General features: G+C 37.3%; 1 protein-coding gene across 9 annotated transcripts in view; it reads left to right on the plus strand.

Moving 5' to 3' along the window:
- LSM14A (LSM14A mRNA processing body assembly factor) overlaps positions 1 to 22811 on the plus strand; it is a 71097-nt gene that overhangs the window by 15412 nt on the left and 32874 nt on the right. For all 9 annotated transcript variants that reach the window (XM_027079355.1, XM_027079354.1, XM_027079362.1 and 6 more), the window contains exons 2-3: positions 10044 to 10207; positions 12911 to 13040. In XM_027079355.1, coding sequence (XP_026935156.1) covers positions 10044 to 10207; positions 12911 to 13040 — 294 coding nt within the window. The remainder of the gene's footprint in view (positions 1 to 10043; positions 10208 to 12910; positions 13041 to 22811) is intronic.

Consider the following 22811-nt stretch of genomic DNA (forward strand, 5'->3'; position numbering starts at 1 on the left):
CTGTCTTCTTTCACTTAGCATAATGCTTTGGAGCTTCTTTCTAGCTGTAACATGTATCAGCATTTTGTTTTTTGGTTTTTTAATTTTTGCGGTACACGGGCCTCTCACTACCGTGGCCTCTCCCGCTGCGGAGCACAGGCTCCGAACACGCAGGCTCAGCGGCCATGGCTCACGGGCCCAGCCGCCCCGCGGCATGTGGGATCCTCCCGGACCGGGGCACGAGCCCGTGTCCCTGTGTCCCCTGCATCAGCAGGCGTACTCCCAACCACTGCGCCACCAGGGAAGCCCTGTATCAGCATTTTGTTCCTTTTTATGGCTGGATAATACTCGTGTGTGTGTGTGTGTGTGTGTGTGTGTGTGTGTGTGTGTGTGTGTGTGTGTGTGTAAAAAACACAGTTTGTTCATCTGTTGATGGGCATTTGGGTAGTTTCCAACTTTTGACTATTATGAATAATACTACTTGAAACATTCATTTCTGTGTGGACATAGGTTTTTTATATATGAGTGAAATTGCTGAGTCATTTGGTTATTATATGTTTAGTTTTTTGAGGAACCACCAAGCTATTTTCCACAGCAGCTGCACCATTTCACATTTCTACCAGCAGTGTGCAAGGGTTCCTATTTCTCCACATCCTCGTCAATATTTGTTATTTTCTGATTTTATTACTAAAGCCATCCTGGTAGTTGTGAAGTGGTATTTCATGTTGGTTTTGATTTGCATTTCCATAATGACTTATGATATTAAACATCTTTTCATGATCTTGTTGGCTATTTGTATATCTTCTTTTGAGAAGTGTCTCCAAGTTTTTGCTCATTTTTAATTGGATTGTTTGTCTTTAACAATTTGTTGAGTTCTTTATATATTCTACATATTAAACACTTATATATGACTTACAAACATTTCTCTTATTTCATAGCTTGTCTTTTAATATTCTTAATACTGTTTAAGAAGGGGTTTAATTTTTATGAAGGGTTTAATTTTTTTTTTTAACATCTTTATTGGGGTATAATTGCTTTACAATGGTGTGTTAGTTTCTGCTTTATAACAAAGTGAATCAGTCATACATAAACATATGTTCCCATTGAAGGGTTTAATTTTTATGAAGTCCAATTCATCTGTTTTTTTCTTCTGTCGCTGTTGCTTTTAGTGTCAAATCTAAGAATCCGTTGTCAAATTCAGGGTCATAAAGATTACTCCTATGTTCTCTTAATATTTTTATAGTTTTGGCTCTTATATTTAGGTCACTGACCCACTAAAAGAAAAATTCTGTGTTTCTCTTCCATTCTAGCTTCCAAATTGTGGGTGGGTGGGGGGGTTTCCCACATCAATCAATTCTCCAACTCCTTGGGCACCAACTGGGTGTCCTACAATTTAACTCAATTCTGACACTGTCTATCTGAAGTTAGTGTCAGATACCACAGGTTAAGGGCTCAGTTCCATAAGACTTCCCCCCACCCACTCCCCACAGCAGTCTCAAGGCCCAGCTTGTGACCTGTATTTTTAACCAACTGGTTATAAATTGGGGGTTGCCACAACCCCTTCCTTGGTTTGATCATTTGCTAGAACAGCACACAGAACTCAGGAAAACAGTTTACTTGTTAGATTACTGGTTTATTATAAAAGGATACAACTCAGGAACAGTCGGATGAAAGAGATGTAGAGGGCAAAATGTGGGAAGTGGTGCCGAGCTTCCGTGCCTTCTGTAGACACATCACCCTCCCAGCACCTCCACATCTTTACCAACCAGGGAGCTCTCCAAAACCCATAGTTTACAGATTTTTATGGAGGCTTCATCACATAGGCGTGATCAATTATTAACTCAATCTCAAGTCCCTCTCCCTCCTTAGAGGGTGGGAGGTGAGGCTGAAAGTTTCAAGCTCCTTATCATAGCTTCATCTTTCTGATGTCCAGCCCCCTTCCTGAAGCTATCCAGGACTTCATCAAGAGTCTCCTCATTAGAGCAAAAGATGCTCTGATATCATCCAGGAAATTCCAAGAGATTTAGGAGCTCTATGTCAGAAGCCAGGGTCAAAGACCAAACATTAGAGCAAAAGATGCTCTTAGTACCTTTATCTCTTAGGAAATTACAGAAGTTTTAGGCACTCTGGCCAGGAGCTAGAGATAAAGACATATATATATATATATATATATATATGTATTTCTTATGATATCTTAATATCACACCCACTTAGGGATAATTTTTGTATATGGAGTAAGGTACGATTTCACCCTCATTCTTTCACATTTATCTAGTTGTCCCAGAACTTTTTTATTATTTTTTATTATTATTATTATTATTTTTGCTGTACACGGGCCTCTCACTGTTGTGGCCTCTCCCGTTGAGGAGCACAGGCTCCGGACGCACAGGCTCAACAGCCATGGCTCACGGGCCCAGCCGCTCCGCGGCATGTGGGATCTTCCTGGACCAGGGCACGAACCCATGTCCTCTGCATCGGCAGGCGGACTCTCAACCACTGTGCCACCAGGGAAGCCCAGAACATTTTTTGAAGAGACTGTTCTATTATCCCTGTTTAACAGTCTTGGACCCTTGTCTAAAATTAATTGGTCATAGATGTTTGGGTTTATTTCTGGACTCTGTATTCCATCCCATAAATCTATATGTCTGTCATTATGCCAGTACCACACTATTTTGACTACTGTAGCTTTGTAGTAGATTTTGAAATCAGGAAGTATGAGTCCTCCAATGTTTTCAAAATTCTTTTGTCTATTCAGGCTCCCTTGAAGTTCCATATAAATTTGAGAGCTAGCTTTTCCATTTCTGGGGGAAGGGGGAAGGCCATTGTAATTTTGATAGAGACTGCACTGAATCTGTAGATCACTTTGGGGAGCATTGTAATCTTAAGTCTTCCAATCCATGAACCTGGGATGACTTTCCATTTATTTAGGTCTTCAGTTTCTTTCAGCAACATTTTGTAATTGTTAGTGTACAAGTTTTTTACCTCCTTGGTTAAATTTATTCTTAGATATTTTATTCCTTTGGATGCTGTTGTAAGTGGGATTGTTTTCTTAGTTTCCTTTTTGGATTGGTCATTGTTGGTAGGTAGAAACACGGCTGATTTTTGTACTGATGTTGTACCTGTAACTTTGCTGACTTCATTTATTAGCTCTAGTAGTTTTTTAAAAAATAGATTTTATGGACTTTTCTATATATGGAATCGTGTCATCTGCAGAAAGAGTTTCACTTCTTTCTTATTTGGATGCCTTTTATTTCTTTTTCTTGCCTAATTGTGCTGGCTAAGACTTCTAGTACATTGTTGAATAGCAGTGGTGAAAGTGGACATCCTTGTCTTGTTTCTGTTCTTAGGGGAATATTTTCTGTCTTTCACCATTGAATGTGATGTTAACTGTGGGTTTTTCATATATGCCCTTTATCATGTAAAGTAAGTTTTCTTCCTTTCCTAGTTTGCTAAGTATTTTTACCATGAAAGGGTGTTAAATTTAACAACCGCTTTTCCTGCATCTATTGCAGTAAACCTGTGGGGTTCCCCCCACCTTGGTCTATTAATGTGGCATATTACATTGAATTTTTTTGTGTGTTAAACCACCCTTGCATTCTTAGAATAAAATCCCAGTTGGTCATGGTTTATAGTCCTTTTAATGTACTGTTGAATTCAGTCTGCCAGTATTTTGTTGAGGGTTTTTGTGTCTGTATTCATAAGAGATATTGGTCTGTAGTTTTCTTACAGTATCTTTGTCTGTCCTTGGTGTCAGGGTAATGCTGGCCTAATAGAATGTGTTAGGAAGTGTTCCCTTTTCTTCTGTTTTTTTGGAGAGGTTTGAGTAGGATTGACGTTAAAATGTTTAGTAAAATTCACCAGTGAAACTGGACCTGGTTCTTTGGAGGATTTTGATTACTGGTCCAGTCTCTTGTTGGACCTGTTAAAGATCTGTTGAGATTTTCTATTTCTTCTTGAGTCAGTTTTGGTAATTTGTATGTTTCTGGGAATTTTTCTTTTTTGTCTAGTTTATCTATTTTGTTGGCATACATTGTCTGTAGTATTCTGAGTCTTTTAATCTCTGTAAAGTTGGTAGTAATGTCCTTGCTTTCATCTGACTTTAGTTATTTACATCTGCTCATCTTTTTCTTTAGTCAGTCTAGTCTAGCTAAAGGTTTGTCTATTTTGTTGATCTTTTCAAAGAACCAATTTTTGGCTTTGATGATTCTGTTTTTCTGTTCTCTATGTTGTTCATCTCATCCCTAATCCAGTATAAATTCCTTCCTTCCTTCTGCTGGATTTGGGTTTAGTTTGTTCTTTTTCTAGTTTCTTAATAAAGATTATTTGAGATTCTTTTAGTGTAGCATTTATAAATTTCCTGCTTGAGTATGGCATTCTCTACATCCCCTGATTTTGGCAGGGGGTATTTTCTTTTCCAATTGTCTTCAGATTTTTCTTAATTTCCCTAGTGATTTCTTCTTTGACTTATTGGTTCTTTAAGAGTCAGTTTAATTTACACGTACTTGTGAATTTTCCAGTTTCCCTTCTATTATTAATTTCTAGCTTCATTCCACTGTGGTCAGAGAATACTTCATAAAATTCAATCCTTTTCAATTTATTGAGAGTTGGTTTTGGCCTAAAATTTGGTCTGTCCTGAAAAATGTTCCATGTGCAATTTAGAATAATGTACATTCTGCTGTTGTTGAGGGGGGAAGGATATGCTAACTCTTCTAAATGCCTTCACCAGCACTACTAGAGAAGCCACTTGTGCCCTGCCCTTGAGGGTTGAAACAATGGCCAGCCTCTGTGCTGGGCCCTCAGTGAATTTTCAGGCAGATCATGTCATACAACCCTAATTTTTTGGAGGACAGGATCCCTGTTGCCCACCTGGCATCAGCAAGCTGCACCAGAAACATGGGCCACTGTCCCCACAGCTGCCCTTGACAGAGATGGGAGATGATGAATGGTAATAGCCAGCCACTCTGCAAAATGCCAGAATTCACCAAAGGTTACTGGCCTCTTTCTTCATTAGGTGCTCCCTTGGATGCTACAGGCATTTGACTAGATTCCATAGTTCCACAAAGGTTAATTCAGACTGTTTGCCAGCCCAATAGTTGTTTGGGTGGAGGGACCAATTCCTGGATCTTCCTACTCTACCATCTTCCATGATGTCACTCACATATATGTTTTAATTTCAGATAGTTGTAATCTTTTGAAAATAATAGTTTTATAATCTGCCTCATACATAGAATGTTTAATGTTACTGTATATTTACCTAATATACAATATATTATTGTATATCAAATATATTATTTGATGTAACAAATAATATAGCAGTCTATTTTGAAAAAAAGTGGACAGAGTTGTAGAACTCTAAGTAAGAAATTACATTTCATAAATAATGTTATGTTTTGACCTCCTTCTTTAGGTACTTTTTCACCAGCACTTGCCCAGTAATTTCCAAACTGGCCCTCTGCTTCCTTTTTGATTTTATTTTCCAAGTCACAGAAGAAAATATACTGGAGGATAGTGGTTGCCAGGGGCTACGGGTAGGAGGAAATGATACACTGTGGTTCAATGGGTATAAAGTTTCTGTTAAGCAAGGTGGTAAAGTTGTAGAGCTCTGTTTATAATTAACAATACTGTGATGTACACTTAAAATTTTGTTAAGAGGGTAGATCTCATGTTATGTATTCTTACCACAATTAAGAAAAATAGGGAATTCCCTGGCAGTCCAGTGGTTAGGTAGGACTTGGCGCTTTCACTGCTGGGGCCCAGGTTCAATCCCTGGTCCGGGACCTAAGATCCTGCAAGCCAAGTGGTGTGGCCAAAAAAAAAAGAAAAGAAGAAAAAGAAAATGAATGGAAATGATAGTGTTAACAAAAATGCTGGTGAAGTATACCTAACAATGAAGTCGTCTACCAGCTTGAAAGAAAAAAATGTAAGGTAGCCTGATGGAAGAAAGTATAAAAAAGAGTTGAATCTGCTGTTGGAGACAATGAAAGAGTGCATCAGGATCAGGGAGAACCATGCAATAAGCACTTATAAGACTGATTACATAGCCAAATTGAGCCAAGAGGAAACTTGGGGTGATTGGGCATCATATACTGTTACTCTGTGGCTTTCTGTGTTTAGCTGCTGCCCCCTAAAGTGCAATAAATAAATAAAAATAACAGGTTAAAAAACTTAGGGATGAAACAATGTGATTTTTGACTGTACTGACATAATTCCCTTACTAACCAGTTGCACATGAGCTAATTCATGTATTGAAATGTTTTGTAGCAGAATAGTACTAGTAATTTTCTACCTTTTCTGTGTTTGTCCGGCCTTCTCTCTTTCTACTCTCAATGTCCAGGTTTCAACCTTCACCACCTCTCATTTGTTCTGTTATCTTCCAGACATGTGTTCCCTTCTGATTGCTCTTCTAATTAACTTATTCTTTATAATGCTACAAGAACTGTCTGTTGAAAACATTAAATCTGATCAAATCGGTTTCCATCATTAGAGCCTGTTTCTCAAACTCATGGTCTCTGTTTTCATACTTTTTCATTTTCCCTCTTTTGCTGTATGGTAGCTTTTTTTTTTAAGGGAACTTTTATTTTTATTTATTTATTTTTGGCTGCATTGATCTTTGTTGCTGCGCTGGCTTTCTCTAGTTGCAGTGAGCGAGGGCTACTCTTCATTGCGGTGCGTGGGCTTCTCATAGCAGTGGATTCTCTTGTTGAGGAGCACGGACTCTAGGCACGCGGGCTGCAGTTGTTGTGGCACGAGGGCTCAGTAGTTGTGGCTTGCGGGCTCTAGAGCTCAGGCTCAGTAGTTGTGGCGCATGGGTTTAGTTGTTCTGCGGCATGTGGGATCTTCCTGGACCAGGGCTCGAACCCGTGTCCCCTGCATTGGCGGCAGATTCTTAACCACTGCACCACCAGGGAAGCCCGGTAACGGTTTTCTTCATACCATATTTTGGAAAGTATGCCTTTAGTTTTCAACTCTATTGTTGGTTACCTTTAGGACTGCAAATAACAAATTTTTAAGCCTACATATGTTAATTTATCAACTTCCCCCCAAATTTTATGAGGTGACTCCTACTATAAAAGATGAGTATTAATTTATAAATTTCCTTTTGTGTTTCCTCTGCTTCTTGTCATTTTCATCTCCCAATTTTTGTTAGAATACTGTGTGAAATAGGTACCATCCTAATTTTTGCAACACTTTGTACCTTTGTAGTCTTTTTCAGAACTATTAAATTTACATTCTATTCTAGCGCCTTAGTAAATTGTCACATATATTTATGTGCTTAAATGGATTTGTTGTCCATCTCTTATTTTTTGATGGCACTGTTTCTGTGAGTTCTTTATTTTGATGTAGCAAAGGATAAGTCTGTATGGCTTATAGTGCACTAATTTTTTTTTTCCTGGAAGTACAGTGAAACCGGATCAAATTTAGGTCTTTATGTCAGGATGCTTGTTATATCTTTAGTTATATTTTCTCTTATTTGTTCTGTTGTCTTTCTCAGAGACTGTTCTGCTTATTGTTGATATGTTTTATTAGTTCTGCTGTTATATTTGCCTTGTCTATTTTTTCTTTCCTTAACTATGCTACCTTTTCTTTTCAGTATCATTTTGATCATAAGAGTTTTATTTTTCTTGAGAATGTAAAGCAGTTCTTTCTGAAATTTTCTTCTGTTTCCTGTGATAAATATTAATCCTGAATGGATTTTTCATCTTTCTTTTGACTACATGGGTATAGTTTGAATGGTTTTGTTATGCCTTAGAAAGCCTAGTAGAGCTTCTCTTTGGTTTTGTAAATAGATGGAAGACCTTTAACCCCACCCCACCTGCCTGCAGCTTCAGGATGGGCTAATCTGTTACTTTGGAGGTCTGGGACTTTATAAAGCATTGTATGGTGGCGATGGTGGTGGTGCTAAGTTTAGGAGTGAGATTGGCCTACTTGTAATTTTATTAGTCTTGCTTTTTCTAATTCTTTTTGGCCTTCCTTTTGGTTAAAGGACAAGATGTAGGACCTTGTCACTTGCTCCCGCCCTGATAAAGTATTGTTCGGCCACCAGAGGAAGGGATGCTTCAGCTAGGACGTCCTACATCTTTTCCTTTATCACATCTGTGTCCCCGTCCACCAGGTTGGAGGGTGCCTGGGAAAATTTCTCAGCATGCTACATGTGGATTCTGGACTTGGTCTTCTGGTTTGTACTAACTTATTCAGTATCTGAATGATAGTTTTTAATAAAGCTTTATGGTATAGGTTTGAGGTATTTTCCTGGTTTAAGGATATTTAAACTTTTTAATTTTCTTTAGTTTTTAGGGAGACATTTTCTGCAAACCTACAACCATGCCATCATCTTTCCTGGAAGTCTCATAAGTACTAGAAAGAATTTTTAGGATTTAAAAAAAGGCATTATTTAAACTGAAATCTTTATTTTCTATCTAGCTATGGATCAATTCTGCAGAAAAATGCATACATTCAAAACTTTGCACAATGTTAAGGTGTTTACTTCCTCTAGGACACTCTTTAAATGAATAATATCTGATATTGAAAACTTTCTTATTTGGAGTTTCTATAGGGATATCAACATCAGAAGTCTCCTAAGATAGTGAACCTGAAACTTTAGTATTCATAAGAAACTCTTGAGGAATTGGTTTAAAATGCAGATTTCTATACCCTCTTCCCAGAAGATTTGAGTCAGTGGATTTGAGAATCTTTCTAGCTTACCCTGATGCAGGTGGTCCACAGTTCACCTTTGAGTAATGCTATCTTAAGTGTTAAAATAATCAGATTTAATTATGAGATAGATATTTTAGGTAACTAGGGCATTTCAGGCTATCCCATGGAGCTGAATAGTTTGACAGCTGCTTTCCTTGGCTTCTAGAGGACGTACTATTCACCAAGATGGATATTCTTTGCATTTTCTTCTCTTAAACCCAAAGCTCAGTTTCCAAAACTTTGGGATTTTTGTAGATTGGGGAAATCTTCACATTTTCACTTACTACACACACACACACACACACACACACACACACACACACACGAAATGCTGCCAGTTTTTTATTTTGCTGAATGAGGGCATTAAAAATAAATAACAATGAAGGACATTTTTAACACCTCCTCTTATCACAACCACCAAAGATAGAAGTAAATAAAAATGTAGGAAGAACACAACCTCATAATACCGATAGTCTTGTTTGTTTTTTTAAAGATAACTTTTTTTTTTTTTTTGCTGTGTTGGGTCTTTGTCGCTGCGCGCGGGCTCCCTCTAGTTGCAGTGAGCGGGGGCTACTCTTCGTTGCCGTGCGTGGGCTTCTCATTGCGGTGGCTTCTCTTGTGGAGCACAGGCTCTAGGCACGTGGGCTTCAGTAGTTGTGGCTCACGGGCTGTAGAGCACAGGCTCGGTAGTTGTGGTGCACGGGCTTAGTTGCTGAGCAGCATGTGGGATCTTCCCGGACCAGGGCTCGAACCCGTGTCCCCTGCATTGGCAGGCAGATTCTTTTTTTTTTTAATATATAAATTTATTTATTTTATTTATTTGTTTTTGGCCGCATTAGGTCTTCATTGCTCTGTGCAGACTTTCTAGTTGCGGCGAGCGGGGGCTACTCTTTGTTGCGGTGCGCAGGCTTTTCATTGCAGTGGCTTCTCTTGTGGAGCATGGGCTCTAGACGTGCAGGCTTCAGTAGTTGTGGCATGTGGGCTCAGTAGTTGTGACTCGCAGGCTCTAGAGCGCAGGCTCAGTAGTTATGGCGCACGGACTTAGTTGCTCTGCAGCATGTGGGATCTTCCCGGACCAGGGCTCAAACCCGTGTCCCTTGCATTGGCAGGCGGATTCTTAACCACTGCACCACCAGGGAAGCTCCGCTGCCCCGCCAATAGTCTTTTAAATTGAACACATTTAGCTCTATGCAAAACCCACTCTGTTTTCCACTTAAGAAAAAAAATTTACTTAGCTACAAATTAATGAATACTTTCTTATGGATGGCATTTAAGAACTGCTCTTTAGTACTTGAAACAGTGCATTGTAAGAGGCACTAGCTGAATACAGTGAGTAGACATGTATCTCATATCCTCTGTTTTCTCACCAGTTCGGTCCTTTGGTACAGAAGACAGACCAACAGATCGTCCAATACCACCTCGAGATGAAGTCTTTGAATACATTATATTCCGTGGGAGTGATATTAAAGACCTCACTGTTTGTGAGCCACCAAAACCACAATGTTCTTTGCCTCAGGACCCAGCTATCGTTCAGGTAACATAGTAAATTTGTCTTGGAGTTCAAGTAAATTTCATGCACATAACTAGCCTTGGATTTTGCCTCTCCTTGTTTTTGTTTTTTAAATTTTCTCGATTAAATGTTCATATAAGCTTATTACCGTTTTCTAGTTACCTGGTTACCCAAAATAACTGGATAATGTTCTCACCCAGGTTTTTCTCTTTAGATAATAAGTTGGGACTAAATAGATTAAGAAATAGCTGAGGAATTAATTTTTATCATAAGGTACTTTCTGATTTCAACAATGGTTAAAATAGCTAACATTTATTGAGATCTGACTTTATAAGAAGCACTATTCAAAGCACTGCACATATAATAGGACAATCCTCACAACACCCTCTCAGCTTGGTACTATAGTTATTCTCATTTTTATAATCCTCATTTTTATAAGTGAGGAAATTGAAGTAGACCCATAATTTGAACAGACCCAGGAATTCTGGCTCTAGAATCCAGGATCCATGCCACTATACTATTCACATGTGGATCATATTACAAACCAGGGTGGTGATGGCTACTCTTAGGTAAGATGACTAAGTTTAATGAAAAAAATGCTAAATCACATTATACATGATATGTTTGTTACATAGTATACATGCAATGCAAAAATATAAAAGGATTTTAACACGTACAGATACGTTGTTCAATTCCCAAATGAAGTATTAAAGAAGACGATCCTAAGTATTCTCATTAAGAGAAGGTTTTTTTTAATGAGTTAATTTATTTATTTGGTTTTATTCTTGTCTGTGTTGGGTCTTCGTTGCTGTGCGCGGGCTTTCTCTAGTTGTGGCACGCAGGCTTTCTCTAGTTGCGGCGAGCGGGGGCTACTCTTCGTTACGGTGCACGGGCTTCTCATTGTTGTGGCTTCTCTTGTTGCAGAGCACGGGCTGTAGGTGCACAGGCTTTAGTAGTTGTGGCGCATGAGCTTAGTTGCTCCATGGCATGTGGGATCTTCCCGGACCAGGGATTGAACCCATGTCCCCTGCATTGGCAGGCGGATTCTTAACGACTGTGCCACCAGGGAAGCCCGAGGAATTATAAAATTTGTATATTTTATTTAAAACAGAAACACATGATGTCTAAAAGATTGTAAATTATGAATTAAAGAAGATGTTCATTATAGTACCTGTTTATATGTTAATTGGAAGTACATAGAAGATCTGAATTTCTACTATAGCAGCAGAGGAAGCAGGTTAACATGAGTGTTTTTAGTTCCTGGCATAGATGATTAAAAACTTTGTGGCCCCCATATGGTTTTTCTGCTGAATCCATTTTCTTCTCAAGTTTTTTTCTTGTCAAAAGTCTTTGGTCATTTGCAGTAAAATATGCTTGTTGGGTTTTTTTAACTTCCTCTTTTTTATGCTGTGAGTGATAAAAATCTTAGGTTTTCACAAAACTGACTATTAAAATATATATTATCTTGCATAGAATGTGCCTTCCAGCTGTTAAAAGGAAATACCTAATGAACTCTTCTAAAGAAAATATTAAGTACTATATAAAATTAAAATGGGGAAAAAAAGAGAAAGTACCTTTTAACATTTACTTACTATTTTTCTGAGTATAAGATAAGCTTTTTAAGAAATAAAAAATTTGGTTCTTGCAACATAAACTGGAGAAATTCTCTACTCTTACCTATCCCCTGCTTTTTAAGTCTTACTTTTGAGGAATTAAGTCTGAAAGAATCCTGAGAAAGTGCGAACTTCTTAAATGGAGGGAGAGGAGACACATTCTCATAGAAATAGCTGCCTACACCGAAGAGCGATGTTATTGGACTCTCATATCTTTTGATAACTCTCCAGAGAACAATTTATTTCATCAGTCAGTTTTATGGAATGACAATAACCTAGAGAGCACAATTCAAAATGATTTTTAAAAACTTCTTCCAACCACTGTAAATTTTGGCTTTTGATCTTTTGATTCATTTGTTCAGTAGTATTTATTGAATACCTGCCATGTGTCTGATACTAGCAGCAAACATACAGACAGGGTTCTGCCATCAGTGAACTTGTATTCTGGTGGCTGTTAGTACACTTCATATTTATATTATCAAACATTTTATGTTAAGATAAATTAATGTATATATATACATATTAATATATTTATATATATGTATTTTAGGTTTAGTAAGAAGCTTTTTATAAAGTGCTCTTTAACGTAATAATAACTATTTAAAAGTGTAAGTAGTAAGTGGTTTTGTACAGGATAGTTTGTTTCTGCATTTCTTTCCCATAAATTTAATAGTATACCTCAAGTGATTGAAAATAAGAGTAAAATCAAAAGTGAGATGTCTTACTTATGTCACCACCAGACTGAAACTTAGTACTATAACGAAATTTGATTTTTCTCATATTTTTTCTTTAAGCAAAGTTAGTTTACTTATTCGGGTAACTTTTCTTCGGTTCTTTCCTAAATCTGTTGTAAAACTGAACTCAGAGGAGGAGTTCATTGTAGAAAAAAGCATTTATAAATCACATTGCGTACAATTGACACATGTATATAAATTCTGCAATCAGGTTATTCAGCTGTTTTAACATTAAATGCATGTTGCAAGTTGTTATAATTGCTTTTGTGTCTAGTAGTTGTAATTTAATAGTTTTCTTTAAAATGTAAATATCTGAATTTCTTTCCATTATGTACATATTGCTTAGAGCCTGGAAAATTAACCCATGATCTCTTCTTCAGTCTTCACTAGGTTCATCTACTTCTTCATTCCAGTCAGTGGGCTCCTATGGACCTTTCGGCAGGATGCCAACATACAGTCAATTCAGTCCAAGTTCATTAGTCGGGCAGCAGTTTGGGGCTGTTGGTGTTGGTATGTTGTGCTTTTTTCCTTTTTTTTTCTTTCTTTTTTGTATATTTCCCTGTCTTTACCACAAAGATATATAAAACCACAAATTTTCAGACATATTGTTTGGTGTTCCTTTTGTAGCCTATTATTTTAAAGACTTTATTTTAATGTCCTTAATGATTAGTGGTTCTATAAAGGCCATCTCTTAGCATGCTAACATTAAAAAAAAATCTAGATATATCCAATTACCAAATTTTATTGAATGTTATTTTAAATTTACATAAGATATATCCATTTAAAATAAGCATTTTTTCCAACATTGTGGGTTTTCAAAAAGGGAAGTAGAGATAATGCCATTATTAGGGAGCAATATCAATATATAACACTATAAGGAGAAAGTATAGGAGGGCTAGGCTAGTAACAGTCCTGTTTATGATTGGAGGACAAAGGTTATCATGTACAAAAGCTAGGTATAATCAGATCAGATTTTTTTGTGTTTATTTTTATAGTTGTGCATTTTAGCTCTTAAGTACACCTTTATTGAAATTTCCACAATAAAGAAGAGTTTTAAATCTCAAACTCTAGCCCTTAATCTTTTTTAATTCCATTGAAATAATCACTTATCAGTTTATTTCACTGATCACAAATCCAGTTTCAGGTTTATCTTGAAACTCATTAGTATGTTAACAGGTTTTGTTAAAATTAATTCCTTTCTATGAATATTTTTTATATAGTTGTGACTTTCCAAGTATGTAAATGTTTTACTTATTCACAAAATAAAAAACAATGGGAAAAAAGTAAATCCAAAAATTGAATGAATACAAACAGAAACAACTATATCAGATAACATAACCACACAGAAATAAGAATTCAAGTAAATTTTTACACTCTTAGTAAGATATATTGTAGGAATAAATACAACTATTAAAAAAAACTTGACTTAGGGTTTATTATTGGTAGTGGTATTGGTGGTGTTAATTTTGAAACTATTTTGTATGTATTATAGGATAGGGCAAATGAGTAATATATTGATGTTGTTGAGAAATGGTATTCTTACCTTGGAGAAGGGAGATATAAATATGGAATGGGGAAAGGTAAAGAAGAACGCTATGGTGGTGAATGTGAATTGGAGGTATAGGTGTGAACTCATTTTTTAAAAACTGGTTGTTTCCTGACTCTGTTCATAGAAAGGGCCTGGAAGCAGTGATAACCAGTAGCAAAGAACGTGTATAAACCCAGTTCTTGCTTTCTAAATACCTCTCCCCACTAAAAGGGATCTAGGCCCCTTTTAAAAAGAAGAGGAAAAAGAGGAAACAATGCTTTTAGAATAACACTAGCTAATAAATAGAAAGAGTGGTGGACATAGAAAATCACCATTTTGTAATCTCTAGTGAAATAATTAACAAGGATTATCAGTGGATGCTAAAATCATTGGGTGAATGGTGTTGGAACAGGATATTTAAATGATCTTAAAAGTATCATCCCACAGTTTACTTATTAATTCCAAAGGGAGAAAATGTGCCTTTATAATGGAGAGATCTGATGGTCACCATCTTAATTAAGTCGTCAAGTTTGGCATTGCCATAATTAATGATTATATGTCTGCTGATGTGATGATATGGGGGAAGGGGGGTAAACAACTTCACTTCTGTGGTATTCTTGCTGAAAATGCAGACTCTAATCATGAAGAAATTGAGATATATATTCAGAATGCCAGGCTCTTCAAAGGATTCAATGTTGTAAAGAACAGAGGCAGCGGGACTGGTTTTTTTTTAATTGCATTCGATCTTTATTTTATTTTATTTTAATTAATTAATTTATTATTTATTCTTGGCTGTGTTGGGTCTTTGTTGCTGTGCATGGGCTTTCTTTAGTTGCGGCGAGCGGGGGCTACTCTTCCGTTGTGTTGCGCGGGCTTCTCATTGTGGTAGCTTCTCTTGTTGAGGAGCACGGGCTCTAGGCAAGTGGGCTTTAGAGCGCAGGCTCAGTAGTTGTGGCGCACGGGCTTAGTTGCTCCGTGGTATGTGGGATCTTCCCGGACCAGGGCTCGAACCCATATTCCCTGTGTTGGCAGGCGGATTCTTAACCTCTGCGCCACCAGGGAAGTCCTGGGACTGTTTTAGACTTGGGAAGACTGAAGAGACATAGCATCCAAATATAATATGTGATTGGATCGCAAGTTTTAGGAGAAGTTGATAATAAAGAATGTTTTAGGACTACTGAGGAACTTTGAGTAAGGACTAAATGTTGGATGGTGTTATTGTTTATTTTCTTAGATGTGGTAATGGTATTGTGGTTAACCATATAAGAGAATGTCTGTTTTGGGGAGATAATTTTGAAGTATTTAAGGGTGAAGAGGCAAACTGATTGTAGTCTATATAGGAAAAAGAGAATTGTGTATATCACAACATGAAGAAACGGAATAGGCGTGGCAAGATGTTAGTAGTTGGTGAGCTAGATGGAGGAATATATTGATATTCAGTGTACTCCTCTTTCAATTTTGACACAGGTTTGACATTTTTCAAATTTATTTATTTTTGTTGGGGGGTGGGTTGTAACCCAGACATTCATCCCTAATCAAAATTTAAATATTTAATTACTTTCAGATTTATTGTTGGATTGGTGAAATAGGGTAGCTTTGGTCCACGTACCTTCTAATCCTAGTCAAGTGAAGATCAATGTTGCTTATACATGTTAATCAAGATATACTCTACGTTAGTTATAACTGTTAGAATCCTATTCTGAGGATTCAGATAAGGGACAGTTGCAAATTATATTATCCTTTTGAGACTCCTTTCACTAAGTTGAATAGTTAGCTAACATTTGGATTATTGTACTTGCCTTCTACATTACTGTGAAGTTTGCATAACTTAATATGTATAAAGCATTTGAACAGCATCAAGCACGAAGTATCTACATAATAAATACTGCTTCTGCTATTCTTCACATCCTGCTCCTCTAATCAAAGTATTTTGTGGTGGTGAAATATATATTCCTTATAAATGCTTTTATCTAATTTTGATATTGGAGGTTGCTGGTTTAGTGTTCTTTGGGTGTCAAAAAGGTAGAAGGTTTTGCTTGTGCTTTCCATGTGGGTAGACTTAATTTTTGCAGTGACAGATTTTTTTCGTTTGTTTTTTTGCGGTACGCGGGCCTCTCACTGTTGTGGCCTCTCCCGTCGCGGAGCACAGGCTCCGGACGCGCAGGCTCAGCGGCCATGGCTCACGGGCCCAGCCGCTCCGCGGCACGTGGGATCCTCCCGGACCGGGGCACGAACCCGCGTCCCCTGCATCGGCAGGCAGACGCTCAACCACTGTGCCACCAGGGAAGCCCTGACAGATTATTTTTGATTGTTTGATTTTCATACTGGCAGAACAATTTTTGGAGTGGCTAATTAGAGAACTATATATAGTATTTAGAAGTAGTTAAACGAGGAGGAGGAAAACTGTAGCATTGATTAAGGTGGCAGATGTTTTTTAGAAACGGAATTAACTTAGATATAGTTTGTGTTGGTAAAATTAAGCCAGATTTTAATTTAAGCCTCTTGTTTTCATTTTCTGTGCCTAATATTCTGATGTAAAGAGAAAGTTTAAATAAATCAAGATTACACTATTGCTGTTTGGGAGGAATTTTTTCTATTTTAATTTTCATAGTTTTATTTGCAATTTATATCATGAAGGGTTAATATCCTGAATATCTAAAGAGCTTCTAAAAATAAAGCTCTACAATCCAACAGAAAAATTTGTAAAGATTAGAAACTGACTTTGCCTTTTTCAGAAAAAAATAAATACAAATGGCGCTTAAACATGGAAAGATGCTTAAATCTTGCTCATGATAAGAGATATACAGCTTAAGTCATCACCAAGACACCATTTCTCACTATCAATTTGACAAAAACCCAAAAGTTTGAATATATTCTGTTTTGGCAAGATTGTGAAGAAAGAGATACTCTCATACTTTGTTTTTTTTAAGTTGATGCACAAATAATTTTTATGTGCAAAGATTAGGTCATTACTGATGTTAATTAGGAAAAATTAATTATCTCACAGTAAACTGAAGCATCAAAATAACCATGACATGCTAAGTCTCATACTACTCTTGTGGGCAAGATGGAGGCATATTGGCTGAACATGGGTTCAGCCAGTGGGTACATTTTAGCTGCTTAAATAGCAGAACCATATTGGACAGTGATTCTCTTAGGTCTCTAGTGTTTTGTACACGTTAATTTTTAATCACTGAGTTTAATGAATACTTAACATGCTTATGAACTTTAAAGTTAGCATAGGGACTTCCCTGGTTGTCTAGTGGTTAAGAATCTGCCTTCCAATGCAGGGGATACGGGTTCGATCCCTGGTCGGGGACCTAAGATCTCACATGCCGCAGGACAACTAAGCCCACACACTGCAACTACTGAGCACACGGGCCACAGCAAGAGAGCCCGCATGCCACAACTACAGAGCCCACATGCTCTGGAGCCCACGCGCTGCAACAAGGAGCCCACGCTGCAGCAGAGGATCCCACATGCTGCAACGAAGATCCCATGTGTTGCACCTGAGACCTGACACAGCCAAAAATAAAATTAATAAATAAATAAAGTTAGCATAAACCAGGAGGGTGTTTCATGCATTAAGGATGACAAAGGATTGTTAAAGATCTGCTTAGGGGCAATTCCCTGGCAGTCCATTGGTCAGGACTCCCTGCCTCCACTGCAGAGGGCACAGGTTTGATCCCTGGTCAGGGAACTAATCCCTCATGCCACGTGGTATAGCCTAAATAAATATATCTACTTTGGTAATGTATAAAGGAATTAAACATTCCAGTTAAAAAGCAGAGATCATCAAACTGAATTTTTTTAAAAAAGACCCTGCTATGTGATGTTTATAAGAGATGAATTAAAAGACAAAGTTAAAGAACAGAAAAAGGCATGACATACCATACGAACACTGATAACAAGAAAACTATGTTAGGAAAATTAACATCAGACAAAGCAGCTTAAAGATCAGGAGTACTGCCAAAGATAAAGAAGGATTCTTCATAACAGTACGTCAGGAAGCTGTAACAATCCTCGATGTGTATGTAACTTTTATAAAATAGTACACTAACACCAACAATTGCAGAAAGTAGATTCTTTTAAGTAAATATTGATCAATCAATGGGATAGATCAAATCCTGGTCCATAAAATGAGTTACATTAAATTCAGAAGGATTGAAATCATACGTGGTATCTTCTCAAACCACAAAGAAATTAAATTTGGAATTAATAAAGATAACTTGAAAAATATACAAATAGTATATTTCTGTTTGCTCAATACAGAAATTGAGCAAACTTACAAAAATCACTAATGAATTAAAGAAGAAATCATAGGAGAAATAAGATATTTTTAAATATAATGATCATAAAGTACAACATATCAAAATTTGTGAGTGGAGCTTAAGCATTGCTTAGGGGAAATTTCATACCTTTAAATACATATATAAGAAAACAAGATTTTTTTTTTTTTTTTTTTTTTTTTTTTTTTTTTTTTGCGGTACGCAGGCCTCTCACTGTTGTGGCCTCTCCCGTTGCGGAGCACAGGCTCCGGACGCACAGGCTCAGCGGCCATGGCTCACGGGCCCAGCCGCTCTGCAGCATGTGGGATCTTCCCGGACCGGGGCACGAACCCATGTCCCCTGCATCGACAGGTGGACTCTCAACCACTGTACCACCAGGGAAGCCCCCAAAACAAGAATATTTTAAAATCAGTGCTCTAAGCTGCCAGCTTATTAAGAAGCTAAAAAAAAGGAAAGAAAATTAGCCCAAAAGTACTAGAAGGAAGAAAAAATTTAAAGCAGAAATCAAGGAAATAGAAACAAGTCAAAAATATATATATAATATCATCAAAGCCAGGAGCTGGTTCTTGGAAAAATTTCATAAAATTAATGAGCCCCTAGCAAGACTAAACAAGGAAAAAAAGAAGACTCAAATACTGATATCAAGAATGAAAGTGTAGGGCTTCCCTGGTGGCACAGTAGTTGAGAATCTGCCTGCCAACGTAGGGGACACGGGTTCGAGCCCTGGTCTGGGAAGATCCCACATGCCGCGGAGCAACTAGGCCCGTGAGCCACAACTGCTGAGCCTGCACGTTTGGAGCCTGTGCTCCGCAACAAGAGAAGCCCACGCACCGTGATGAAAAGTGGCCCCCGCTCGCTGCAACTAGAGAAAGCCCTGGCACGGAAACGAAGACCCAATACAGCCAAAAATAAATTAATTAATTAAAAAAAAATCAAAAAAAAAAATGAAAGTGTAGGCATCACTATAGATCCTAAAAGGATAATATGAAGATATTGTGAACAACTTTATGTCAACAGATTTGACATCTCAGATGAAATAGACAAGTTCCTTGAAAATACAACTTTCCTAAACCAACACAGGAGGAAGTACAGTCTCAGTATCACCCTGTTAAAGAAGTTGAAACTAATTTAAAATCTTCTGTAAAGAAAATTCTAGACTATTTGCTTTACTGATAAATTCTACCATTTAGGGAAGAAATAATTTTACCAATCTTACACAAACTCTTTGAGAGAAGAAAAGAAGAACACTTCCTAACCAGATAACAAAGGGAAGCTGAGATACCAAAACCTAAATGGTATCTAAATGAAATCAATACAAGAAAATAAAATTACAGCTAATTTCCCTGAACATATATGTAAAAATCCTTAACATAGTATTAGCAGTGGAAGCTAGCAGTTCATAAAAAGGATATTACATAATGACATCTCAGGAATGCAAAGATGTTTTAACATTTGAAAATCATTAGTAATTTACCACATTAACAGAATAAAGGTGAAAAACTGCAATCCCAAGAGATACAGAACAGGCATTTGGTAAAATTCAATACCCATTATCAACAACTAAGGAATAGGAGGGAGTTTCCTAATCTGAACAGTGAAATGAAAAGCTTACACACATAATGGTGGGATAATGAATGCTTTTCCCTTGAGGTAAGGAATAAAGCAAAAGAATTGTCTTATTTCATGTAGTGTTGTTCTAGAGGTCCTAGTCAGTCCAGTGAGGCAAGAAAATAAATAAATAAATAAAAGATTTAGAGATTGGAAAGGCAGAGCTAAAAATGTCATTATTTGAAGGTGACATGATTGTGTATGTAGAAAATGCAAAGGAATATTCAAGCTACTGGAATGAATAAGTGAATTTAGCATGGTAAGGGAATACATGGTAAATATACAAAAATCAACTGTATTTTTGTATTCAGAACAGACAGTTTGGCAAACTATGGCCTGTGGACCAAATCCCACCAGCCTCCTGTTTTACTGGAATACAGCCATACCCATTTATTTACATGTGGTCTGTGGCTACTTTTACACTACAAGGGCAGAGTTGTATAGTTATAACAGAGAGCATATGGCCTGAAAAGCCTAGAATATTTTATTTACCATCTGGCTACTTATAGATAAAGTTGCAGATCTAGAACAAATTATTGGTAAATGAAATATAAAGTGCAACACAGCTTACAATAGCACCAATAACATCAGATACCCAGGAATGAATGTAACAAAAGATAGTATTTGAAAATCTCTATGTGGTTCTCAGTGGAGGGGAGTTCATTTTACCCCCCTCCCTCAGGGGACATTTGGTAATGCCTGGAGACATTTTTGTTTGTCACAACTGGGTGATACTACTAGCATCTAATGGGTAGAGGCCAGGGATGCTACTTAACATCCTACAATGCATGGGACAACCCCTCTCAACAAAAAATTATCTGGCCCAACACGTCAGTAGTGCTGAAGTTGAGAAAACTCTGCTCTACAATAAAAATCACAGAACACTGCTGAGAGAATTTAGAGATCTAAATAAATGGAGAGTTAATCCATGCTTATGGGTTAGAATATTCAATATTATTTTTATGATGACACTTTCCCCAGAATTGGTTTACAGGTTGAACACAATCCTGATCAAAATCCCATCACACTTTAAAAATAGAAATTGACATGCTGATTCTAATATTTGTATGGAAATACAAAATCTATAATAGCCAAACTACTCTTGAAGAAAGAGGAAGTTTGAGGTATACACCCAATTTCAAGATTCAAAACAGGGAATTATTGATATAAGAATACACAGATATACCAGGGTAAAGAATAGAGAGTACAGAAATAGACCTACTTAAATGCTGATTTAAGACAAAGATGCCAGTGCAGTTCAATGGAGAAGGGGAAATCTTTATTGTTTTGTTTTTTTTGTGAATGATGATTATAAATTTCACTTTTATTTTCCTGTGGATAGAAGGGGAAATCTTTTTAACAAATGATCTTGCAGCAGCTAGATATCTATTTGGAAAAAATTAACAGTGACCCCTGCCTCACACTCTACATGAAAAATAATTTGAGATAAATCAATAGCAGCAATGGCACAAGGGAGGTGGGTGTAGTATGACTGGGAAGTCAGAAAAGAGACGGAGGATATAGAAGAGTTTGCTCATGGGGTTGGGTGGCGGTGGGGAGGCAGGCGCAAGCAGTGGGAGATTGAGTCAGAGCAGGATGGAGGTTGAATACGCATCATCAGAGTGGTTTATGTCTTGGTCGTTACCCAGAAATACTAGGGATAATGGGATAGATTCAGCATCCCACAGAATTATTGAGAGCAGTAGTCTCAACATTTCTGGGGATGTTGTGGGAGGTTATATTAGGCCTCTCCTTAGCTGGCTGGGACTGCAGCCTGAATGGATTACACCTCTAAAGGAGTCCCATTCATTCTTATTGTCTGAGGTACTTTGCTGAGTTCTGATGCCCCGTTTTAAGAGAGATATGAACAACTAGAATTCATTAAATTAGGAGAAGTCAAAACAGGCAAGGCTTAAAGAGCATGTGAAGATGAGAATTGTTGAAGGAACTAGAGTTGCTTAGCTTGGAAATTAGAAGATGTGAGGAACATGATCATAATCTTCAAGTAATTTAAAAGCAGGTAGTTAAACTTCTGTTGTGGAACAAAGTGGTGTAAATGAGTAATGAGAAAAGAGGTAGGCAGATAAGGGGGAGGACCTTATAAACTAAGGTAAATAGTTTGAACTTTTTTCTTGAGGGCAGTGGAAAGCCATCAGAGAGTCCTAAGCACTGTAGTGATGTGATTATTTTTGTTTCATAAAAGATTATTCTCAGTACCACTTTCATATTGGATTTAGAGGTGGGGGAAGAGGGGCTATTGAAACAGTTCCTGCTAGAGAAAACCTATGTATATTAAATATTAAGAAGAGAGCACAGCATATGGAAAGTGATTGATCCATAAATTCTGAAGAAATGTAGAAAAGAAGATTGACATAACCTAGTATAGCAAAGGTCCTTTCCTCATATTTTGTTCCTTATATTACCAGAACTTTTTGTGGTTGCTTTAGGCAGAATGCAGCCCCACAATACTGTACTGAGGGGAGGCATTAAAATGGACTGGAGTCCATTGTCCACTGCCTTGGAAATGCTGGAAAAGCTCTTCATAGACCTGTCTCCTGATTTGGCTATTTGTGCAGATACTTGGTGTTAAGATAATTGAACCGTAATGTTGGTATTGAATGTACCATTTCTGCTGCTTCTCTATCTGATGTACATCCTTGCTGTCCCATCTGTATAACTGTCCAGGAGAGTATTGCATACGTTAAAAAAATTGTTTGCATTCAAAGATGCTGGAGTATATATGGGCTTGCTTTTTATATATTGTCAAAAATTTCTCAAATTATTTTTTGATTCAGTTTCACTAATTTCCAGTATTATTAATTTACACAGGTGCTACAGGGAGGGACAATTATCATT

Source organism: Aethalodelphis obliquidens, unplaced genomic scaffold (assembly GCF_003676395.1).
Source record: "Aethalodelphis obliquidens isolate GAN/ISIS:26980383/991018 unplaced genomic scaffold, ASM367639v1 scaffold43, whole genome shotgun sequence".
Taxonomy (NCBI): domain Eukaryota; kingdom Metazoa; phylum Chordata; class Mammalia; order Artiodactyla; family Delphinidae; genus Aethalodelphis; species Aethalodelphis obliquidens.